Here is a 21,068-nt window from a genome sequence, read left to right on the forward strand (position 1 = left end):
GGCCAATGCCCTTTCACACTGCAGAACTATTTCAGTTAATGAATCTACTTATAGATAAACCTGAGACCACTTTTCTGGTATGCCAATTGGCATTATAGGTAGCCATTTTGTCTCCTATGGCAGGAAATTTTCTTTTGACGTAGCATTTCAACCTGTTTGGGGGAAGCAAGAGATGATATACTCTCTTCTGTAAATACTTCCAGCTGAAACTAGGGCATCACTGTCAGAGACCAGCAAGGCTGAAAGACTAGCCAAAGGCTAGGCAATGGGGCATTCATTAGAAGAATCTGGTTAGCTACCCAGCTGAAAAGACAGGGAGCAATCATATCAGCTAAACTGGTTTACATCGGCTTTCAGCAAGTCCAGCGCTCAGCAGTTTGCAGTCCAGAGATGATCGCTGGATGGTGTCAACCATGTGGAAATATGCTTGGCCAAATATAGGCCAGGGACAGGAGTTAAAATTTAGGAACTTAAAGGGAAACCTTATATTCATAACTTTCAGCCCTACAGTCCTAGTAATTGGGGAATGGAAAGAGTCTCAAGGCAAGGGGAGGAATCCCATTCTCAGGAAAAGACAGGGGCAGGAACATAGGCTATACTCATCTAGAGTACACTTGATCTGTGGGATGTGAATCCAAGTCTTACCACCCCTTTGTCTCCCGAAGCTTACTGAAATCCACATTATAAAAAGCATAAACACCTTTTCATCTCTCTAGAAAGCCAAATATATAGATTGAACAGAGATTTTAGCCCAATATAAGCACCTTTAAGTTTATACTTGGAAGATAACCAAAGTAAACTTAAAATCTTGAGCTTGTGACCAAATAGTAAATAGTCAGTGCTCCATCCGCTTATCAGAACTCCATTGACCAATGTTAAAATTCTAAACCTGAGAGAGGCAGGGATGGGAGCAGAGAAAAATGTAGAATTCAATAAAAAATCAATAAAAAATTCTAAACCTTTGAAATCTCAGTGTAACAATAGCATAGAAATTTAAAATATCCCTTACTCTTTATATATCTTAAATCATTTTTATAACTTTACAACTTATATTTATATATCTTAAATCATTTTCTGAGACCTTCAGAACTTATTTAAGCTTTTATATCCTTAGACTTTTATATACCTTAGAAGAGCGTCAAGACTATGCGGTAAACACTAAAAACTGACCCAATGCCTTGTCTGCTGCCAAGACCTAATTTAAGCTGTTAACAAGCAAGACACTGGAGAGTTAAATGTCTGACTTTACTGAGATTTTTGGAGTCACTGCTAGGATCTGGAATCTTTTTCTATCATAGCAAATTTAAACAATTTAAATGCCATATTCAGCAGATCTCTGCTAAGTTTGAGGACAAATATCTATTAAGTATATCTGAGCAAACAACTCTGACTTGTTTGTTTTAGTTACTTGCTTTTGACTATACCTTAGAAACATATACAGAAGACTAAATAAAGCTGTCTTTTGTAATTAAGTACATAAATACTGAGCATGACCGTAAGCACGGTTTTTAAAGCTTAATTGTCTTTAACAGTTTAATAAAAATAACATTTGAATTGAAGCTTTATTACTCTCAAAATAAGACTTTTTAACTCATAAACACAGTTCACAAAGAGACCAGAAACTTCATTTTCCTTGTTCTTACATGCTATACAATTATAGAATTTAACAGGTTTTTTTTTTATGTGATTCCGTTTACCAAGATAGCTACCTTGTTAGCAAAAACAAGGAGATCAGACATAAATTCTTACATCAGTCTTTGTTAGTCTGAATAGACTTCAGGTAAGGAGAGACTATCTCTAAGACAGTGGTTTTCATTCCCAATGTTGCATATAAAATAGGAATACCTCAGTCTCTGATGTTCAATTTTTGGTTCTCATAGCTGTGACCCTAATGTTTAGCCTTTTTTTTACCTGTTTATCAAGATCTTACATTAATAAAGACATTATAACAAAATGTTCAACAGAGCAGCAATTCAATGTCTCTAAAACCAGTAGTATCTGGGTGATTCTTATTTTACAAAGTTTGGCTTCCAGCTAGGTATGTTCTTATATTGGAACACATGGTGCTGAAGTTTTAATACCTTATTAAATAAGTAGAATCTTTAAATCTTATCTGTTAAAAACCTTGTTTCTAAGACAGGACAGGAATTAACATATCAAAATCTTATCCCAATTTAAAATAAATCCATAACTATCACCATGCACAAAACTATCTGTTTTCTTAAATATTAGTTATTTCATAGAAAAATGGATTTTCTTTGGTTTGGTTTCTAATCCACTTAGTTTTGGGGCTTTTGGTAATTTTAAAACAACTCTGTATTTAATAATAAACGAAAGTTTTAGTAAAAGTGGTATTTTAAAAAAAAATAAAATTCTAATAAAACAAAGGAAGGCTTTTATAGATAGAAACAGATGTTTTATAAAGATAACTCTTCCGCCCCATTTTGAGATTTCAATGCAGAGAAGCATGTCCTATGGAATACGGGTAGCTATTTCCTTTAACCTCCTGTCCCAGTTTGGTTTCTGTTGCTGTGATAAACACTCTGACTAAAAACAACATAGGAGAAAGGAGGTCATTTCATTTACACTTCCGGGTCACATTTTATCATTGAGGAAAGTCAGTAACTCAAGGCAGAAGCTTAAAGCAGAAATCACAAAGGAACACTGTTGACTACCTTCTTCAGATCTCTGTCCTTTTTTTTTTTTTTTTTTTCCATACAGTCCAGATCGATTTGCCTAGGGACGGCACTTCCTACAAGCCAATCTGACCTGGGCATTTCATCACATAAGGTTTTCTCGTTCCAGAAGGTTGTGGGCCTTGTTAAGTTGAAAACTGAAGCTAACTCTGATACATTATATGCCATGGTTGTAATATTGTAACGATCTCATTTTCTACATTAATGAAATATTAAATTGGGGCGCTGAGGGCAGAGATCAGAGAGGAGTTGTTTAACGTTTATAAAACCACAGATTCGATTGCCAATGTTAAATGGAAGAGGGAAGAAAGAGAGAAAATTTGGTACCATCTGATAATTTAGCATTTTAGAGAAAGGTCATGTGTACTGTCTTTGTGTCTACCAACTTAGAACAAGGTACAAATATCAAAGCACAAACAGAGATGAAAATCTTTGGTATCATTTCATTTTTTTTAATTTATTTTTTTCAAAAAACTATCTTTTCTCATTTTACAAACGAAATCAACCTCCCACTCCCCTTCTCTCCTCCTGTTCCCTCTACCTTACCCCCTCCCACCCCCAATTCTACTCCCCATTCACTCCTAAGAGAGAGTAAGGCTTTCCATGGGGAGTCAACAAAGTCTAGCACATTGCTTTGTGGCAGGACCAAGACTCTCTCCCCTATACCTAGGCTGAGCAAGGTATCTCTTCAGAGAGAATGGATTCCAAAAAACTAGAACAAGCAGTTGAGATAAATCCTGGTCTCATTGCCAGTGTCCCCTCAGTGTGCCCTAGCCATACAATTTTCCCCCACACTCAGAGTGCCTAGTTTGGTCCTATGCTGTGTCCCTCACAGTCAGGCCAGATTTAGAAGTCTTTCATTAGCTCAGATAAGACATTTCAGTGGGTGTTCCCATCATGGTCTTGACCTCTTTGTTCATATTCTCATTCCTCCCTCTCTTTGACTGGACTTTGGGAGCTCAGCCCAATACTCCACTGTGTCTCTCTGTATCTGCTTCCATCAGTTGCTGGATGTAGGTACTATCATGACATTCAAGATAGTAATCAATCTGACTACCAGGCAAGGCCAGTTCACACACCCTTTCCTCTATTGCTTAGGGTCTTAACTGGGGTCATTTGGACATGAGTTCTGTGCATGGGATAGATATGGATCTATTTGCTGACATCCAGTTATGCCAACACCATTTGTTGAAGATGATGTCTTTTTTCCATTGTATATTTTAACTTCTTTGTCAAAAATCAGGTGTTCATAGGTGTGTGATTAATATCCACATCTTTGATTTGATTCCATCAACCTGTCTGCTTTTATGCCAATACCAAGCTGTTTTCATTACTATAGCTCTAAAATAGAGTTTGATGTCAGGGGTGATGATGCCTCTGGAGGTTCTTTTATTTTACAGGATTGTTTTGGCCGTCCTCGTTTTTTGTTTTTTTTTTTTTTTGTTATTGTTGTTTTTCTATATGAGGTTGAGTACTATTCTTTCAAGTCCTGTGAAGAATTCTGTTGGGATTTTGATGGGGATTGTATTGAATCTGTAGATTGCTTTAGGTAAGATTGCCATTTTTATTATGCTGATCCTGCCTATCCAAGAGCATGGGAGACCTTTCCATTTTCTGATATCTTCTTCAATTTCTCTCTCCAAAGATGTAAAGTTCGTGTTGAACAGGTCTTTGACTTCTTTGGTTATTTTATGTTATTTGTGGCTATTGTGTATTGTGATGTTTCTCTGATTTCTTTTGCAGCTTCTTTATCATTTGTATATAGAAGGGCTGCTGATTTTTTTTTTGAGTTGATCTTGTGTCCTGTCACATTACTGAAGGTATTTATCAGCTGTAGGAATTCCCTGGTAGAATTATTGAGGTCACTTGTGTATATTACTATGTCATCTGTGAATAACAAAAGTTTGAAGTTTTCCTTTCCAATTTATATTCCCTTGTTCTTGTCTTATTGTTCTAGCAAGAACTTCAAAAATTATGTTGAATAGATATGAGTGTACAGGGAGAGTGTACAGCTTTCTCTTTTTCCTGATTTTAGTGGAATCACTTGTATTTCCTTTCCATTTAATTTGATGTTGGCTGTCGGGTTGCTGTATATTGCTTTTATTGTGTTTATATATGTTCCTTGTATCCGGGTACAGATCTCTTTGAAGATCTGGTAGAATTCTGCACTAAAACTATCAGACCCTGGACTTTTTTGGTTGGGAGATGTTTGATAACAGCTTCTATTTTTTTGTAGGTTATAGGTCTATTTAAATTGTTTATCTGGTCTTAATTTAATTTTGGTATGTGGTAACTACCCAGAAAATTGTTCATTTCTTTTAAATTTCTCAATTTTGTGGAGTACAGATTTTTATAATATGACCTAATGATTCTCTGGATTTCCTCGGTGTCTGTTGTTATGTCTCTTCTTTCATTTCATTTTCATTAACAAAATCATTTCATTTCTGATTTTGTTAATTTGGATGTCCTTTCTCTGCTTTTTGATTAGTTTGAATAAGGGTTTATCTCTCTCGTTGATTTTCTCAATGAACCAGCTCTTTGTTTCATTTATTCTATGTATTGTTTTTCTTTGTTTCTATTTTATTGATTTTAACCCTCAATTTGACTATTTCCTGTCATTTATTCCTCTTGGGTGTGTCTACTTCTTTTTGTTCTATAGCTTTCAGATGTGCTGTTAAGTCGTTAGTGTGAGATTTCTCCACTTCCTTTATGTAGGCACTTAGCACTATGAACTTTCCTCTTAGCACTGCTTTCATAGTTTCCCACAGGTTTGGGTACATTGTACCTTTATTTTCATTGAATTCTAGGAAAACATTAATTTCTTTATTTCTTCCTCAACCCAGGGGTGATATAATGAGTGCTGTTCAACTTCCACAAATTTGTAGGTTTTCTGCAATTAGTGTTGTTGCTGAATCTAACTTTAAACCATGTGATCTGATAAGATACAGAAGGTTACTCCATTATTTTTTGGAACTGTTGAGGTTTGCTTTGTCACTGAGCATGTGATCAATTTTAGAGAAGGTTCCATGAGGTGCTGAGAAGAAGGTATATTCTTTTGTGTTTGGGTGAAATGTTCTACAAATGACATTTAAGTTCATTTGGGTCATGACATCTGTTAGTTCTCTTATTTCTCTGTTAAGTTTCTGTCTGGACCTGAATGGAGTGGGGAGGGCCTTGGACTTTCCACAGGAAAGGGTACCCTGACTTCTCTTAGGACTGGAGAAGAAGGGGGAGTGGAGGGAGTGGTAGGGAAATGGGAGGAGGGGAGGTGGTAAAAATTTTTAATAAATAAGTAAATAATTTTTTTAAAAAAGTTTCTGTCTGGATGATGTGTACTTTGGGGATAGTGGGGTGTTGAAGTCTCCTACTATTAGTTTGTGGGGTTTGATGTGCAATTTAAGCTTCAATAATGTTTCTTTTACATATATGGTTGCTCTTGTATTTGAGGTATAGATATTCAGGATTGAGACTTCCTCTTGATGGATTTTTTTCTGTGATGAGTATGTAGTGTCCTTCTCCATCTCTTCTGATTGATTTTAGTTTGAATTCTATTTTAGATATTAAGATAGCTACACCCACTTTTTTCTTAGATTTATTTGATTGAAAAATCTTTTCCCACCCATTTACTCTGAGGTAATGTCTATCTTTGAAGTTGAAGTATATTTCTTGTATACAGCAGAAGGATGGATCCTGCTTTGGTATCTATTCTGTTAGTATGTGTCTTTTTATAAGCGAATTAAGTCCATTGATATTAACAGATATTAATGACCAATGATTGTTAATTCCTTTTATTTTTCACTGGCAGTGTTTGTGTGTTTCCCTTTTGGGGGGTTTGCTGGTGTGAGGTTATCTGTTGACTGTGTTTTAGTTTTTTGGGGGGTGTAATTAGCTTCCTTGGGTTGAAGTTTTCCTTCTAGTACTTTCTGTAAGGCTGAGTCTGTGACTAGGTATTGTTTAAATTTGGTTTTGTCATAGAATATCTTGTTTCTAACATCAATGGTAATTGAAAGCTTTCCTGGGTATTGTAGTCTGGGCTTCTATCCCTGGTCTTTTAGTGTCTGCAGCACACCTGCCCAGGATCTTCTGACTTTTATGGTTTCCATTGAGAAGTCAAGTGTAATTCTGGTATGTTTTCCTTTATATGTTACTTGACTGATGTGGGATTCCCCTCTGTATGCTGTTAATAACATTGGTTAATAAAGAAGCTGTGTTGGGCCCATGGTAGGGTAGAATGCAGCGAGGCAAGGGAAATTAAACTGAATGGTGGGAGGAAAAGGTGGAGTTAGTGAGAAGTCATGTAGCCCTGTAGGAGATAGATGCCAGAACTTTACCTGGTAAGCCACAGTCTTGTGGTGATACACAGATTAATGGAGAAAGGTTAATTTAAGATATGAGTTAGCCTGAAATATGCTTAAGATATTGACCAAACAGTATTGCAAATAATATGGTTTCTGTGGCATTATTTTGGGGCTGAGTAGCTGGAAACAAACAAGCGGCCTCATACAATACTTGGCCTTTTCCCTTTTCAGTTCTTAATATTCTTTCTTTATTATGTATGTTTTGTGTTTTGTTTATTATAAGGGAAAGGGACTTTTTTTTGGTCCAATCTATTTGGTGTTCTGTAAGCTTTTTGTACTGTCATAGGGATATCCTTCTTTAGGTTGGAAAAGCTTTTTTTTTCTATGATTTTGGTCAATATATGTAACAGGAAAGTGGCGGGCTGCATTCTCGCCTGGATCCCGGCTAGCTTACCCCTGAAATAATTACATGGAAACTGTATTCTTTTAAACACTGCCTGGCCCATTAGTTTCAGCCTCTTATTGGCTAATTCTCACATCTTGCTTTAACCCATACTTAGTAATCTATGTAGCATCACGAGGTGGTGGCTTACTGGGTAAGATCCTAACCTGAGTCTGTCTCAGAGAGGAGAGTCATGGCGACTGACTCACTGCCTTCTTCCTCCCAGCATTCTGTTCTGTTTACTCCGCCTACCTAATTTTCTGTCCTATCAAAGGGCCAAGGCAGTCTCTTTATTAACCAATGAAAATAACACATAGACAGAAGGCCCACCAACATCAAATATATTTCCTGTGCCTTTGAGCTGTAGTCCTCCTTCTTCTACTCATATTATTCTTAGGTTTGGTCTTTTCATGGAGTTCCAAGTTGTAGTAATAAGCCCCTTGTTTTTTTTCCTGGATGCCCAGACTCCCGAAATAACCACACAGAAACTCTATTAATTAAATCATTGCTTGGCTAATTACTTAAGCATTTTGCTAGCTAGATCTTATATCTAGAATTAACCCAGTTCCATTATTTTATATTTTACCACAAGGCTCGTGGCCTACTGTCAAGGTTTCAGTGTGTCTGTTTCCAGCGGTGGCTCCACAGCTTCTCTCTGACTCTGCCTCCTTTTTCCCAGCATTCAGGTTAATTTTCCCTGTCTACCTAAGTTCTGCCCTATCAATAGGCCAAGGCAGTTTCTTTATTCACCAATGGTATTCACAGCATACAGAGGGGACTCCCACGTCACCAGACTTCCTGGATGTTTTGTGTTAAGAATTTGTTGGATTTAATGTTTTCTTTGACTGAGGAATATATTTCCTCTACAGTGTCTTCAACATTTGACATTTTCTCTTTCCATCCCTTGTATTCTGTTGGTTATGCTTGCATCAGTAGTTCCTGTTCATTTACCCAGATTTTTCATTCCCCAAATTCGCTTGGTTTGTGTTTTCTTTATTGCCTCTATTTCAGTTTTCAAGTCTTGAACTATACCATTCATTTGTTTGCTTGTTTTTTCTTTGTTTTCTTGAGTTTCTTTAGAGATTCATTGATTTCTTCCAAATTTTTGTTTGTCATTTCCTCCATTTCTTTAAGGGAATGTTTCATCTCCTCTTTAAGGGTTTCTATCATCTTCATAAAGTTCTATTAAGATTGCTTTCTTCTGCTTCTTCTGAGTTAGGATGATCAAGTCTTTGGTGTGGGACAATTCTGTATTCTGTCAATTATGTTTTATATAAATACTGATTGGTCAGTAGTCAGGTACGAAGTATAGGCAGGATAACCATACAGGAAGTAGAGGTGGGTCATAAGAACAGGAGAATTCTGGGAAGGAGGAAGCCCATTCCTTTGCAGTCCTGTCCAGGCACTGAAGAAGGAAGATGTAACATGCCCCACCACAAAAGGTACCAAGCCATGTGGCTAACATAGATAAGAATAATGGGTTAATATAAGTTATAAGAGTTAATAAAAAGCCTGAGCTAATGGGCCAATCAGTTTATAACTTATGTAGATTTCTCTGTGTGATTTTCTTTGGGGCTTACTGGCTGTGGGAACTGGGCAGGACAGAAACCCCAACAAGAAGGCCCTCATGTTACAAGTCTTCCTGTAGTGGGCCACTGGCTTCTGGTGTTACTTTGCTGCTTTTCAGGTTGTTGAATGAATGTTTGCATTGTCACCTACCCATCTCTTCCTCCAGTTGGTGCCAGCAATGTATTTGCCTCTTGGTCAAATCCTTGCAGTGGCTGTCTATGTCTTAGGGAGCCACTCAAGTCTCTCTTGGTCCACTGTCTTGGTCCATTGTGTGTAGTTGAGGTTCTCTGTCTGCAGCTGCAGCTCTTGGTCTACTGTGCAGTAGAAGCCTGTGGTTCAGAGTTCCTCTGAGGTTGCAGGGGTTGGATGAGTTTGGGTATGGAGTGGGCATGTAGTTTACAGGGTTCAAACAATAGACTGGTATTATTTTTAATCAAAATCATTATAGAGTACAGATTAGGTAGCACTTCACATTAAAAATGCAAAGTATTCAAAAATATTTCTGGATTAGAGAATATCTACTAAACAGAGAAATCTACATGGCAAATAATTCTTCTAAGAAATCCAAAGGGATTTGAAGCAGAATAATAAATTTATGACTCTTCAAAATTCTTTGATTATTCATGTTAATTGGATGCATAAATCTAAAGGTACATCATTGAAGAGAATGAGATAATTCTAAGAATGATGACTTACCATTTAAATATTAATATTTTGCATGAAAATTTTATCTCACAGTGATGAGATAAAATCACTGTGAAAGGAAAAATGTTCCTAGGGAGAACATAATCTCAGATGGCAGGAAGATTCATGTTGTAGTCGTCTACATCTCCCACAGAGTTACATTTTATTCAGGTTGATATTCTGAGAGCAACAAGTTTCTGCCATTATGAAAAATAACAAAGGAGTATCTATAAGTCACCATATATCACTATGCCTTGCATAGATATTTTGTCTTCTATACAGAAGCCCCTGCCCAAAGTGTTTTGTATCAGCTTTCTGACATTTTTTATAGCTTAGTGAGAATTTACTAAACATAGCTTGTTTGGTCATACTAAACATAGCTTGATGTCAACACAGCCATATTGGAGAGATCATTTTTCAGGGGGATAAAACATGTCTTACATACAGCAATAAAACAGGGAAAGGCTTGTTAGTGTTGTTGCCTGTGTGTTTAGGTATTTCTTTATGAGCAGAAGCATTGAGTGTGTAATTCTTAGCACACTAACTATTACAACATATTTGGGGAAATGAAGGTTTCTAGACATTTTTGTTTGTGTTATTGGAACTTTGCACAAACTTTGACTATGCTAGATCCCTACTTAGCAGCTAATTCAAGAGATGAGTAAATAATCTCAAGTCAGAAGAACATGTCTACAAATATCCACTATGGGGTCATCGTATACAAAGCACTTGAGGCACATATATGGCTTCTCTGAATGTAAAGATTAAATTAAATGATAAAGAATGTACAAATTACTACATAGTAAACATATTTCTCATTCCAGACTATTATATAACAATTTTCAGTGCAGGTATTAGGGAGAATGGAGAACTGGTCTGCTATCATTGCTGATATTTTTGAGGGGATAGAATCCAAGGCCTATCGCAGGATAAATACATTTTCTACCACTGAGTATTATTTACACATATACATCTACCTTATTAGTGGTGCGGGAGAATTGTCTGTAATCTGTCAATCATATTTTAAATAAATGCTGATTGGCCAGGCAGGAAGTATAGGCAGGAAAACCATACAGGAAGTAGAAGTGATGCAATGAGAACAGGAGAATTCTGGGAAGCAGGAAGCACCCTCCACCATTCATGCCCAGACCACTGAAGAGGCAACATGTGAGCTGCCACGCTGAGAATGGTACTGAGCCATGTGGCTAACATAGATAATGATAATGGACTAATAGAAGTTACAAGGACTAATAAGAAGCCTGACCTAATGAGCCAATCAGTTTATAATCTCATGGAGTCCTGTGTGTGATTTTCTATGGGGTATGTTGGCTGTGGGGTGCCAGGCGGGACAGATACACCAACAAGCCAACCCCTCATGTTACATATCAGAATGGCAATGTCATGGACTGTGTCTTCAAATACATTAGACTACTTCCACACTTTTTGCTTGAATCCAGATGGGGCAGAGTTTAGGTGGGAAGAAAGAAGCCCAAACTGATTTCACTTCTAAAACCTGGGATATTATCAGGGCTCAAGAGATTTGTTCAAAAAATTAGTTCTAACTTGAGTTCTAACTCAAGCATTAGAAGAACAATGATAACTAATATTCACTGATCTTCTTATAGATTCATGTGACTCTTTGTATAATAAAATCTTTGTATATGCAATACCTCATTTAAACTTCATGATGGCTCTACAAAGTACATGCTAGTGTTGCTATTATTCAAAAAAGAGATGAACGAGTCACAGAAACGTTGACTGGCTCAAGGCCACAACATCAATCTTGCCAAATCACTCTGCATGATAAACTTAGGGTAGAAGATTAGTAAATTTCAAGACAGTTGCCAAGGTGTACTGAGAAACAAGAAGTCCTCCAAACTATATCAGTATAAACAGGGAGAGTGCCATTGCCACACAAAAAAACTTTGAAATTAATGAAACACCATTTGAGAAGAATAATTATTATACACCCATTATCTTGTTTTGTAATTAAAAATCACAAGCATTGTTTGTTATGAGCCATTATTCATGGTGAGTTTTTCTAGCTAAGGAAAAGATATTTACCTTGATTGTCTAAACAAGGTGACAAGAGATTCACTTAATTAAGCTCATTATAAACTATGCAAAGCTCATTTTTTTTCTCCCCTGGAAATAAATTTAACATACTACCTTAAACCCCATACCTTCTTAAGGCTGTAAGGAGTTTAAGAAGTATACAAAACTATTATTGAGTACAAAACAACTTTCCAAACCTGAATAAGCTGCCAAGTCTTCATTGCGCTATAATAAAAATTCCCAATGATTGCACTAAGTCAATTGCAACCAAATCCCTGGTCCCACATCCAAATTACCTTTCTCCTAGAAATTATCAATACCACAAAGGCATCACTCCAAATATTGCCAGTTTTACAGACTGTACGAGATCAACTTGGGGGCCTGGTTAACTGATTGAAAATAAAGTTAATGGGACTGAGAAGATGACTTAGTTAATTGTTCAAGTATGCAGCACTGAGCTTGATTCCCTTCACTCACATAAATGCCAGGTGTGGTGAAGTGCATCTGTGACCCTAGTGCTGCCAGGGTGTAGACAGATGCTTCCCAAAGGCTCATGGCTGACTAGCCTACCTGAAATGGTGAGTTCCAAGGTCAGTGAGAAATATGAGAGACTCTGTCCCAAAAATTAAAGCAGAAATTTATAGTTATGAAGATATCCAATGTTGACACTTTGTGTCCATTTATGCATGCATGTTCAAATGCACCTATACATCCGGGCATTAAACACACATGTACAAGCACACACACACACACACACACACACACACACACACACACACACACACGGTGGGGGAAGGATGAGAGAAGAGAAAGAGAGAGAGAAAACTACTCACATGGTTTAAGTCAGTGGTACATTATATTGTATTTAGCAATGACAAATGAGTGAAACGCTTAGTATCATTTTTGAGAAACCAAATGTGCAGTCAGCTTTGACATGCATACCTTCATGCTATTGACCAATGACTTTGATGAAACATTGTGGGAAAATATTGGTTATATATTTCACAATCTGTAAAATGTAGAGAGAAATTTGGATTTCCTCTCACAGAATGTAGAAACTTTGAAAGAAGATGAGCAGTTTTGCTTGTTCTGATTTGAAAAAGTAATTCCTCATCCCTCCTTCTCTGATTTAGAGCCTTGGCAGCTTTTTAAAATGAATTCATAATGTCAGAAAGGAAAAGAAGTTATAGTAAATCCCAGTAAAAATAAAAAGCAAAAGTCACAAAATAGAAATTAATGAACTTTTAAGCAGAAGATAAAGGGCTAAAAGCAAAAGGCTGAAAGGTTACATTTTTGTAGGGTGAAGTCTAAAGGCTAAAACCCATGAGAAGAAGCATTTAACATACTCATGTAAATTTGATCAAGAATTGAGCACAAAAGCATGTAAAGACTAAAGCTGGGCATTAGGAAAAGAAAACAAAGACAAATACTTTTTAAATGAAAACTGAAGAAAGCTCAGAGATTAGTGAAACAAAAGAAAAGCAAAAGCGAGGGAAGGAGGATACGTGAGAAACGAACACAGGGGAAGAGTTAGATTTTAGAGACCTTCAATGACTTTAGACAGCATCCAGATGAAATGGGGTTACTGAGTCATCCATGTTTGTCCTTATTACTTAGCGCATGAATCCCACCCAGGACACAAACAGAAAAGTGGAACCATATTGCATGAAATGACATCTAAATAGTAATCTCAGGCTCCACAAATTCTCTAAATCTTATCCACCAGAAGCTTCTTAAGTCACCACTGTCCTAAACCCACGAGCAAAATTTATTGGTTATGATATCACCTCAAAACCTTTATGTGTCATATCTATCTCTTAGTGACTATGTGACATTGGGGGTAGTTTCTCGATCTCTTTAAGTCCAAAAATACTTCTTTGAGCTATAAAAGCAATGGCAATACTAATCATGACAGAGGTATAAAGATATCACTTGTTATTTGGCTTCTTACATTTTTATTAATGAAGATAAAATTTTGCCAGGCAGCAAACAATGTCCATACATGTCTCCATAATTTTGGCATCCACTTATGGGACCAGTACTCATTTCAGGATTGGGATCAACACAAATAATCTCGTTTTGAGATTGATCCTAACCAGAGGCTCACAGAAAATATTTGTCACCGATGGTCTCAGAATGTAACTCATTCCTATTAATCTCAAGTTGCAATTCACTAAAGAAAGAGGGTGAGCAGCAGAGATCAAATAAACAAGCTTAAGAAATAGAGCTATCAAAACAATAATTTAATGATGTCTCTTTTTCAATGTTTCAGACTCCACAACATATGCACATTTTCTGTTCAATGCATTTGATACGGACCACAATGGCGCTGTGAGTTTTGAGGTAAGCTTTAAAGTCCTATTCTACCATTTGATGTAAGACATTTTGAAAGGGATTTTGTTCTTTGTAGTAGGAAAGTTAGGGGGTTGATATTTGGTCATTTTTGAAATGTCCAAGAACACCTCCTTCCTCTTTATTATGTAGTAATGCAATTGTTTTTTTTTATCTTTCCAAAGTTGGATAAATTACAACCTCCATTTAGTCTACTTTCAAATATGTGCTATCTGTTCATGCATGGCTTTCCTCAACAGCAGCATGAGGACAATCCCAGAAGGTTAATGATTGATCTGGTTTTTACTGGTACTTACTATGGGCCAGTATTTGGAAATATAGATGCAATATAGTTAATCTTTGCTGCAAGAGCCTAGTAAATGTAGAGCAATGCAAGATATTTAATACAAAAATAGTTCTGACTTCACCAGTCCTAGAAGCTTATAATGAAATTAAAATTTTCAAGTGACCTACAGCAAAAGCATGTAGTGCTCTTCATGAAATATGGAATATAATAACCTTAATAAAATTATGTTCCCTCTCATATACACAGAGAAAAGGGCACTGAACTGAACAGAGAATTATCAACAAAATAAATTCAAATGGCCAAAAGACACTTAAGGTCATGCTCAACCTCCTTAGCAATCAGGAAAATGCAAATCAAAACAACTTTGAGATACCATCTCACACCTGTCAGAATAGCAAAAATCAGAAACACCACTGAGAGCCTATGCTGGAGAGAATGTGGAGTAAGGGGAACATTCATCCATTGTTGGTGGGAATGCAAACTTGTGCAATCACTTTGGAAATCAGTGTGGCGGCTTCTCAAGTAACTGGGAATCAACCTACCTCAGGACCTAGCAATTCTACTCTTGAGAATATACCCAAGAGATGCCCAATCATACTACAAAAACATTTGTTCAATTATGTTCATAGCAGCACTATTTGTAATAGCCAGCTGGAAACAACATAGGTGCCCCTCAATAGAAGAATGGATAAAGAAGGTGTGGAACATATACACTTTAGAGTTTTACTCAGCGGTAAAAAACAATGACATCTTGAATTTTGCATGCAAATGGATGGAAGTAGAAAACGCTTTACTGAGTGAGATAACCCAGACCCAAAAAAAATGAATATTGTATGTACTCACTCATGAGTGGATTCTAGCCATAAATAAAGGACATTGAGCTTATAATACACAGAGAAAGAAAAGATGATAGATAGATAAATGGATGAATAGACAGATATAGATAGATAGATAGATAGATAGATAGATAGATAGATAGATAGATAGATAGATAGACGGATAGACAGATAGACAGATATTAACCATGAGTAGAGAAAAATGTCTTTTGTGGGATTCATCTGGGACTGAGGTAAGAATATTTTTAAATGTGGATGCTTGGAGAATAAATGAAACATGCACTTGGGATGATTATCTGTGACTTTTACTTTCAGTAAGAAACCTGAGATAAAAATATTTTGTTCATAGGTTTGCTTAAATTTTGAGTGATTATATTTAGTCTCTGGGAAGATGAAGTATCTAATTTTTTATTGATTCTATTGAGCTCTACATTTTTCTCTGCCCTTCCTCTCCCCTCCCCTTCAATCCTCTTCCATGGTTGCCATGCTCCCAAATTTACTCAGGAGATCTTGTCTTTTTCTACTTCACATGTAGTTTAGATCCATGTATGTCTCTCTTAGGCTCCTCACTGTTGTCTAGGTTCTCTGGGATTATGATTTGTAGGCTGGTTTTCTTTGCTTTGTGTTTAAAAACCAATTATGAGTGGATTCTCACTCATACCACAAGAACATATGCTCAACTATGTTCATAGCAGCATTGTTTATCATAGTCAGAACCTGGAAACAACCTAAATACCCCTTGACCAAACAATGGATAAGGAAAATGTGGTACATTTACAGACTGGAGTACTGCACAGCAGAAAAAAAAGTGATGACATCTTGAAATTTGTTTGCAAATGGATGGAGCTAGAAAACATCATGTTGAGTGAGGTAACCCAGATCCAGAAGATGAAATATCTATTATTTTACTTTGGAATTTCAGCATCTGGGAGATGATAGATAGACAGACAAACAAACAAACACACAGACAGATACTAAAGAATGTGCATTATAGCATTAGGATTTATATTATTAGGGGATATATTTCTATTTTGAAAGAATGGAGGAGGATGAAGCTGACACACATGAAAAAAAGCTCTGATAAGAATCCTGACAAAGCAAATGAGATGGTCAAATGAGACTAGCTAAGAAAATGAACCTGAGGCATATCAGACTGCAACAACAAAGACTGCCTGGTGGGTTTTATGTATTATGTCTTGAGAAACAAGCCAAAGCTTATCAGGGGAATACAGGCTTGATATGGAAAGTATGAGGGAGACCCTGGGTGGAATATATCATGCTGAAAATAAAAATAAAGCATCTTTAGATCTTTTGGAAGACAAAAGGCAAATATATGAGAGGGTTGGGAAAGAAAGCAGAGACTACCTCTCAGGCAGGCTTCCAACTAAGGAGGTTGAAGACTGCCTTTTAGAAGAAAAGGATCACTGAGAAAGTTTCAACATGGCTGTTCATGTGTATGAGCGATGTTCCTGGAACTTGGAGGGCAATTAGAAACTATTTATTCTAAGAGTCCAGATAGGACCTGATGAAAAACTGAACTACAGCAAAAGTCTTTGCGATAAGGAGAGATATGAATTCAAAATTATTAAATAGATAGATTTGTAACCATGATAGAATTATAACCATCTGACATGCATAAGAGAGAAAAGAGTTTAGGCTTGGACAACACTCAGACTACAAGGCTACAGGGAGGCAGGCTGAAGAAAGAAAGGGAGATCTTTGTAAATTATCAATCAGTAGTCATAAGGTAGAATTTCCAGAGTACTTTATCATGTATACTCTGTCCTCATGAAGACCTCAGACCATTGGTTTAAAAATTTTGCACCAGGGATCTCAAACATCATCTTAACAAAACTTAAGAAATATCCTATAAAGCAAAGGGCAGAAGGCAGCAGTGATTGAGGAGATGTGAGCCAAGAAGTCAAGTCTGGGTGAGCAGGGTTATCCTGAATGCAAAAACAGCAATTACTGGGCCAAAGGTAACAGGGAAAATGTGTCCAAGATATCCTGAAATGCTACTTCTAGTGACATGTTAAGTCTTACTAAGGAGAATATCCTATCAGTACATATTATATAAGGCTAATACCTACATGGCTGCAATATGACTATGGTTTGAATGTCAGTAGTCTAGTTCAAGTACTGAAAAAATCATTGCTAATTACAGAGAATGGCAGAAGAGAAAACTACTAGTTATTCCATTACTTTGAAGAATTTATCTATCAGAAACATGATATTCTGCGATTGGTGTCTCACTGAACTTTGTGTTCAGTTTTGCATGTGCTTTACCTATTGTCAATGACGTGGGATAATATATAGTAATGCTTTTCTAATGTTTGTGTAAAATACTAGTAATTAAGATTAGGGCTTATTTGGAAGGTTAGCCATGACTACTGTATGTGATATTCATATTGGTAGAATGCCTTTACTTTTAGTATAAACTACTAAGTTTATAAATGTCAATAAATACTGAATGAAATTCAATTTTTAAACTGGGCTACTGCAGTTATATTTCTAAATTAATTAGCTACCTGGAAGGTATCTAGAAAATAGAAATGGTTTAGGAGAGAATACATTTTTAATAGCAACAACCAACAGCATCCTGGCAAAACCACACAGACCATTCTGATTTTGAGATAAAGGAAAGTGGAAGATTTCTAGGATTTGCTTAATAGTAAAGGACAGAAATATCAAGATAGGGGAGACCTATTTCTGATTATGACTAGATTCAACCTCCTTCTTGCTACAAAGTGGATATGGGAGCCTCGATTTAGTATTTAAACTCTCTAGGTCTTAATATTCATATCACTACAACACCAGCAGTGAGGCAAATTCACAGATCAGCATACAAATGGGAGTGGTGGGTTTGACTCTGAGTCTGGTACCAAAAATAATGCTCAATATTTGTTAGATTTTAGTAATAACATTTATTACTTCAGGAAATGTCTAATAAAGGCACTTAATTTTGGCATTTATCATCACGTTACAACAGATCACACTGTAATCTAGAGTAAACATATTCAAACAAAGACTAGACGACTAGCTAAATCATGTGAAATTATGATAGATTTTTATCTCATAATTAGCATTCAGTGTTTTAAGTGCCTAATTGTTAGCAATAATAGCTACTCAATGATAAAAATGCTTATATAGCTTTCATTATTTTAGGCATTATATTGAGTTAATTACATAATATTAATTTCTGTAACCCTTGTAGGCACTATGGTTATCTCCTCTTAGCAAATGAGAAAAGGGAGTAATAAAGTTAAATATTTTGCCCTAGTTACACAGAATGTATAACACTCAAGATTCAAATTCAGGCTGCCTGGCCTCAAACCGTGGTTGGCACAAATATAATTCTCTAATTTCATATACCTCTAACACCTGAAATCCCCACAGCTGGCTGAATTTTGTCTTTAAAGAGACTTCATACTTTAGAATTATAACAACATAAATAAATAGATATCAAAAAGATAATTCATATACATTACAGCACATGCATAATATTAATGTCTTCAACCAAGTTTACAGTAAACTATAATCAAATGTGTTACATCTGTTCAGCAAAATATGATAAGAACCAGAGCTGTTATTGGCCATCTATCTGAGTACTCAGTGAGCACAAGCTTAGGCTTTTCCCAGCCTCTACTGCACTGAGGAAGGGTTAACTGAGGTTTTGTGGACCGAGAGTGGTGGGAATTGTTTTCCATCCAATCTCCTCTGTGGAAATCACAAGATCAAGTATCTCAGAAGACCTTTCAGCATAATAGAAGGGATCTGGATCCTTAACTAACCAGAGTCCCCTTCACATTATTTCAGGGTGTATAAGTTATAAATTATCTCTTATTTTGCAGTCACAGATGAAGCTTTTAGTATCCTTTGATTAAGGTAATAAATGGTGATAATATGTAGATAGGTGGCTAGATGATAGATAAGAGATAGATTTTTAGATGATAGATGAGATAGATAGATGGTAGATAGATATAAAGATAGATTGATAAATAGAGATAGAAGATAGAGATAGATATATAGATAAGATAAGATAGACAGATAGAAGAAAGACAGACAGACAGAAAGGTATAGATAGAAGATAGACATATAGATAGAAGATAGATAGATAGATAGATAGATAGGTAGATAGATAGATAGATAGATAGGAATGTTAATTTATTTTAGTGCTTTGGTACAAGAATTCATCAAAATAGATTTTAGCACTAACTTTCAGCATCTCTTCCACACTCCCAAAATGTATTTTTAAGTTCATAATTTTTAACTAAATAGAGTAAAAAATGAAAGATTGGACTCTTCTCTGTGTGTTAGAGACAACAAACCAAAACATATGAAAGACTGACTTTTCAGTCATTTAGACAAGTGATTGGCAATCAGGGGTGACTTTTACTCATCTCAAGCAAAGCCTCTAAAACAGCAGTTGGCATACTTTCCTCTAACATACCAAATATTTTTTTTTGCTATTTTGCAATTCAGGCAGCCTATTGCAGTCCATTCTACCAAAACACCAATTCTATCATTATCACCTTGAGATAATTCATATTGCTGAGAATTTACAAGATTGCTTGTGTTATTGAAATTGAGTTTAAGTGTTTGTTCTGTCAGAGCAATTTTGAAATAGGTACGATTGCTACTACATGTATTTGATGAGTTGGAGCTGAAAGAAAATGCTATTTGTAGGCAGCTCAATTCACGTGGAAAGCGATATGAGTGACACCCCCTGGAGTTAGGAAGTGGAGACATTACCTCAAACTCATAGCTCTGTTATTCAGTGCTGACAAAATAATATTTTCATACAAATATCAGTTAAGTTTATAGAAAACATTCTAGATGTGCCACTTTATTAAATGGCATAGCTATTTTCTTTGAAATGTCAGGAGGACATTATTTAGGCAATGTTTTCCATTGCTATAAAATTCCATTTTATCAATTTTTTCATCTTTGGGTTCCATTTACACACACACACACACAGAGAGAGAGAGAGAGAGAGAGAGAGAGAGAGAGAGAGAGAGAGAGAGAGTTTCTTCCATGTACAGAATTCTATCATTGTTTTCTGGTCATTTCAGGGGCCTCTGGTCTCTCTGAAGGCATCCCTAGAAATTGTTCAACTTCATTCACTCATTTAACCAATATCCATCAAGCACACTATGTGGCAAATATCCTTCAGTAGATGAAGAAGTGAAGAAAATAGGAAGAAATGCTTGTCTTGGTAAAAGTTGCATTCCCCACATTTGGAACTAATTTCTGTAGAGCCCACCTGTTTTCAATGTGAGGGTTCCTCACTGGGCGCCGTGCAACATTGTGTGGATTCCCCAGAACTGAGGTCCTGCTGCATGGAGTCTACCTTTTCCTGTCACCTCATCACTCTAGCTTCCTCATTTATTAACAGCAGAGGTTCCAGCACTTTCTGGCCTGGATGTTCTCCCCTCCACTTTCTGTAACCTCCAAGTACATATCCTGCGACTCCCTTATGGCCAAGGCCTTCCTAGTCCCTAAAATTTTGGAACCAAAAAGTATAACAAGACAAGAAAAGTATACATACAATAAGTATCTGTAACTGTTCCCATAGTCTGATGACCAATCTCTTCTTTATAACTCATTTTATAATAACTGTTTAATATTATCCATGTTTTGCACTTACATACAAATGCAGATAAGCACAGAAATTCCCTGTGACATGCAGTACCTCTTTTATATCGTAGGTTAATAGAACACTCTTGCTCTAGTTAAGGAATATGAAAACATTATTATTAACTAAATTCCATTCTATATTCAGATTTCTTTGGGTTTTCCTGGATGTTCTTTTTCTGACTCAAGTACCCCATTTAGGATTACATTTTATTT

The 21,068-nt window shown here is 36.2% G+C and overlaps 1 protein-coding gene across 5 annotated transcripts in view; it reads left to right on the forward strand.

Annotated features, from left to right (window-relative positions):
• Positions 1-21,068, forward strand: part of Kcnip4 (potassium voltage-gated channel interacting protein 4) — a 1,063,700-nt gene that overhangs the window by 1,027,228 nt on the left and 15,404 nt on the right. For all 5 annotated transcript variants that reach the window (XM_085691911.2, XM_085691910.2, XM_085691909.2 and 2 more), the window contains one exon: positions 14,017-14,087. In XM_085691911.2, the coding sequence (XP_085548037.1) occupies positions 14,017-14,087 (71 nt within the window). The remainder of the gene's footprint in view (positions 1-14,016; positions 14,088-21,068) is intronic.

This window comes from Myodes glareolus, chromosome 8 (genome assembly GCF_982192425.1).
Source record: "Myodes glareolus chromosome 8, mMyoGla1.1, whole genome shotgun sequence".
Taxonomy (NCBI): Eukaryota; Metazoa; Chordata; class Mammalia; order Rodentia; family Cricetidae; genus Myodes; species Myodes glareolus.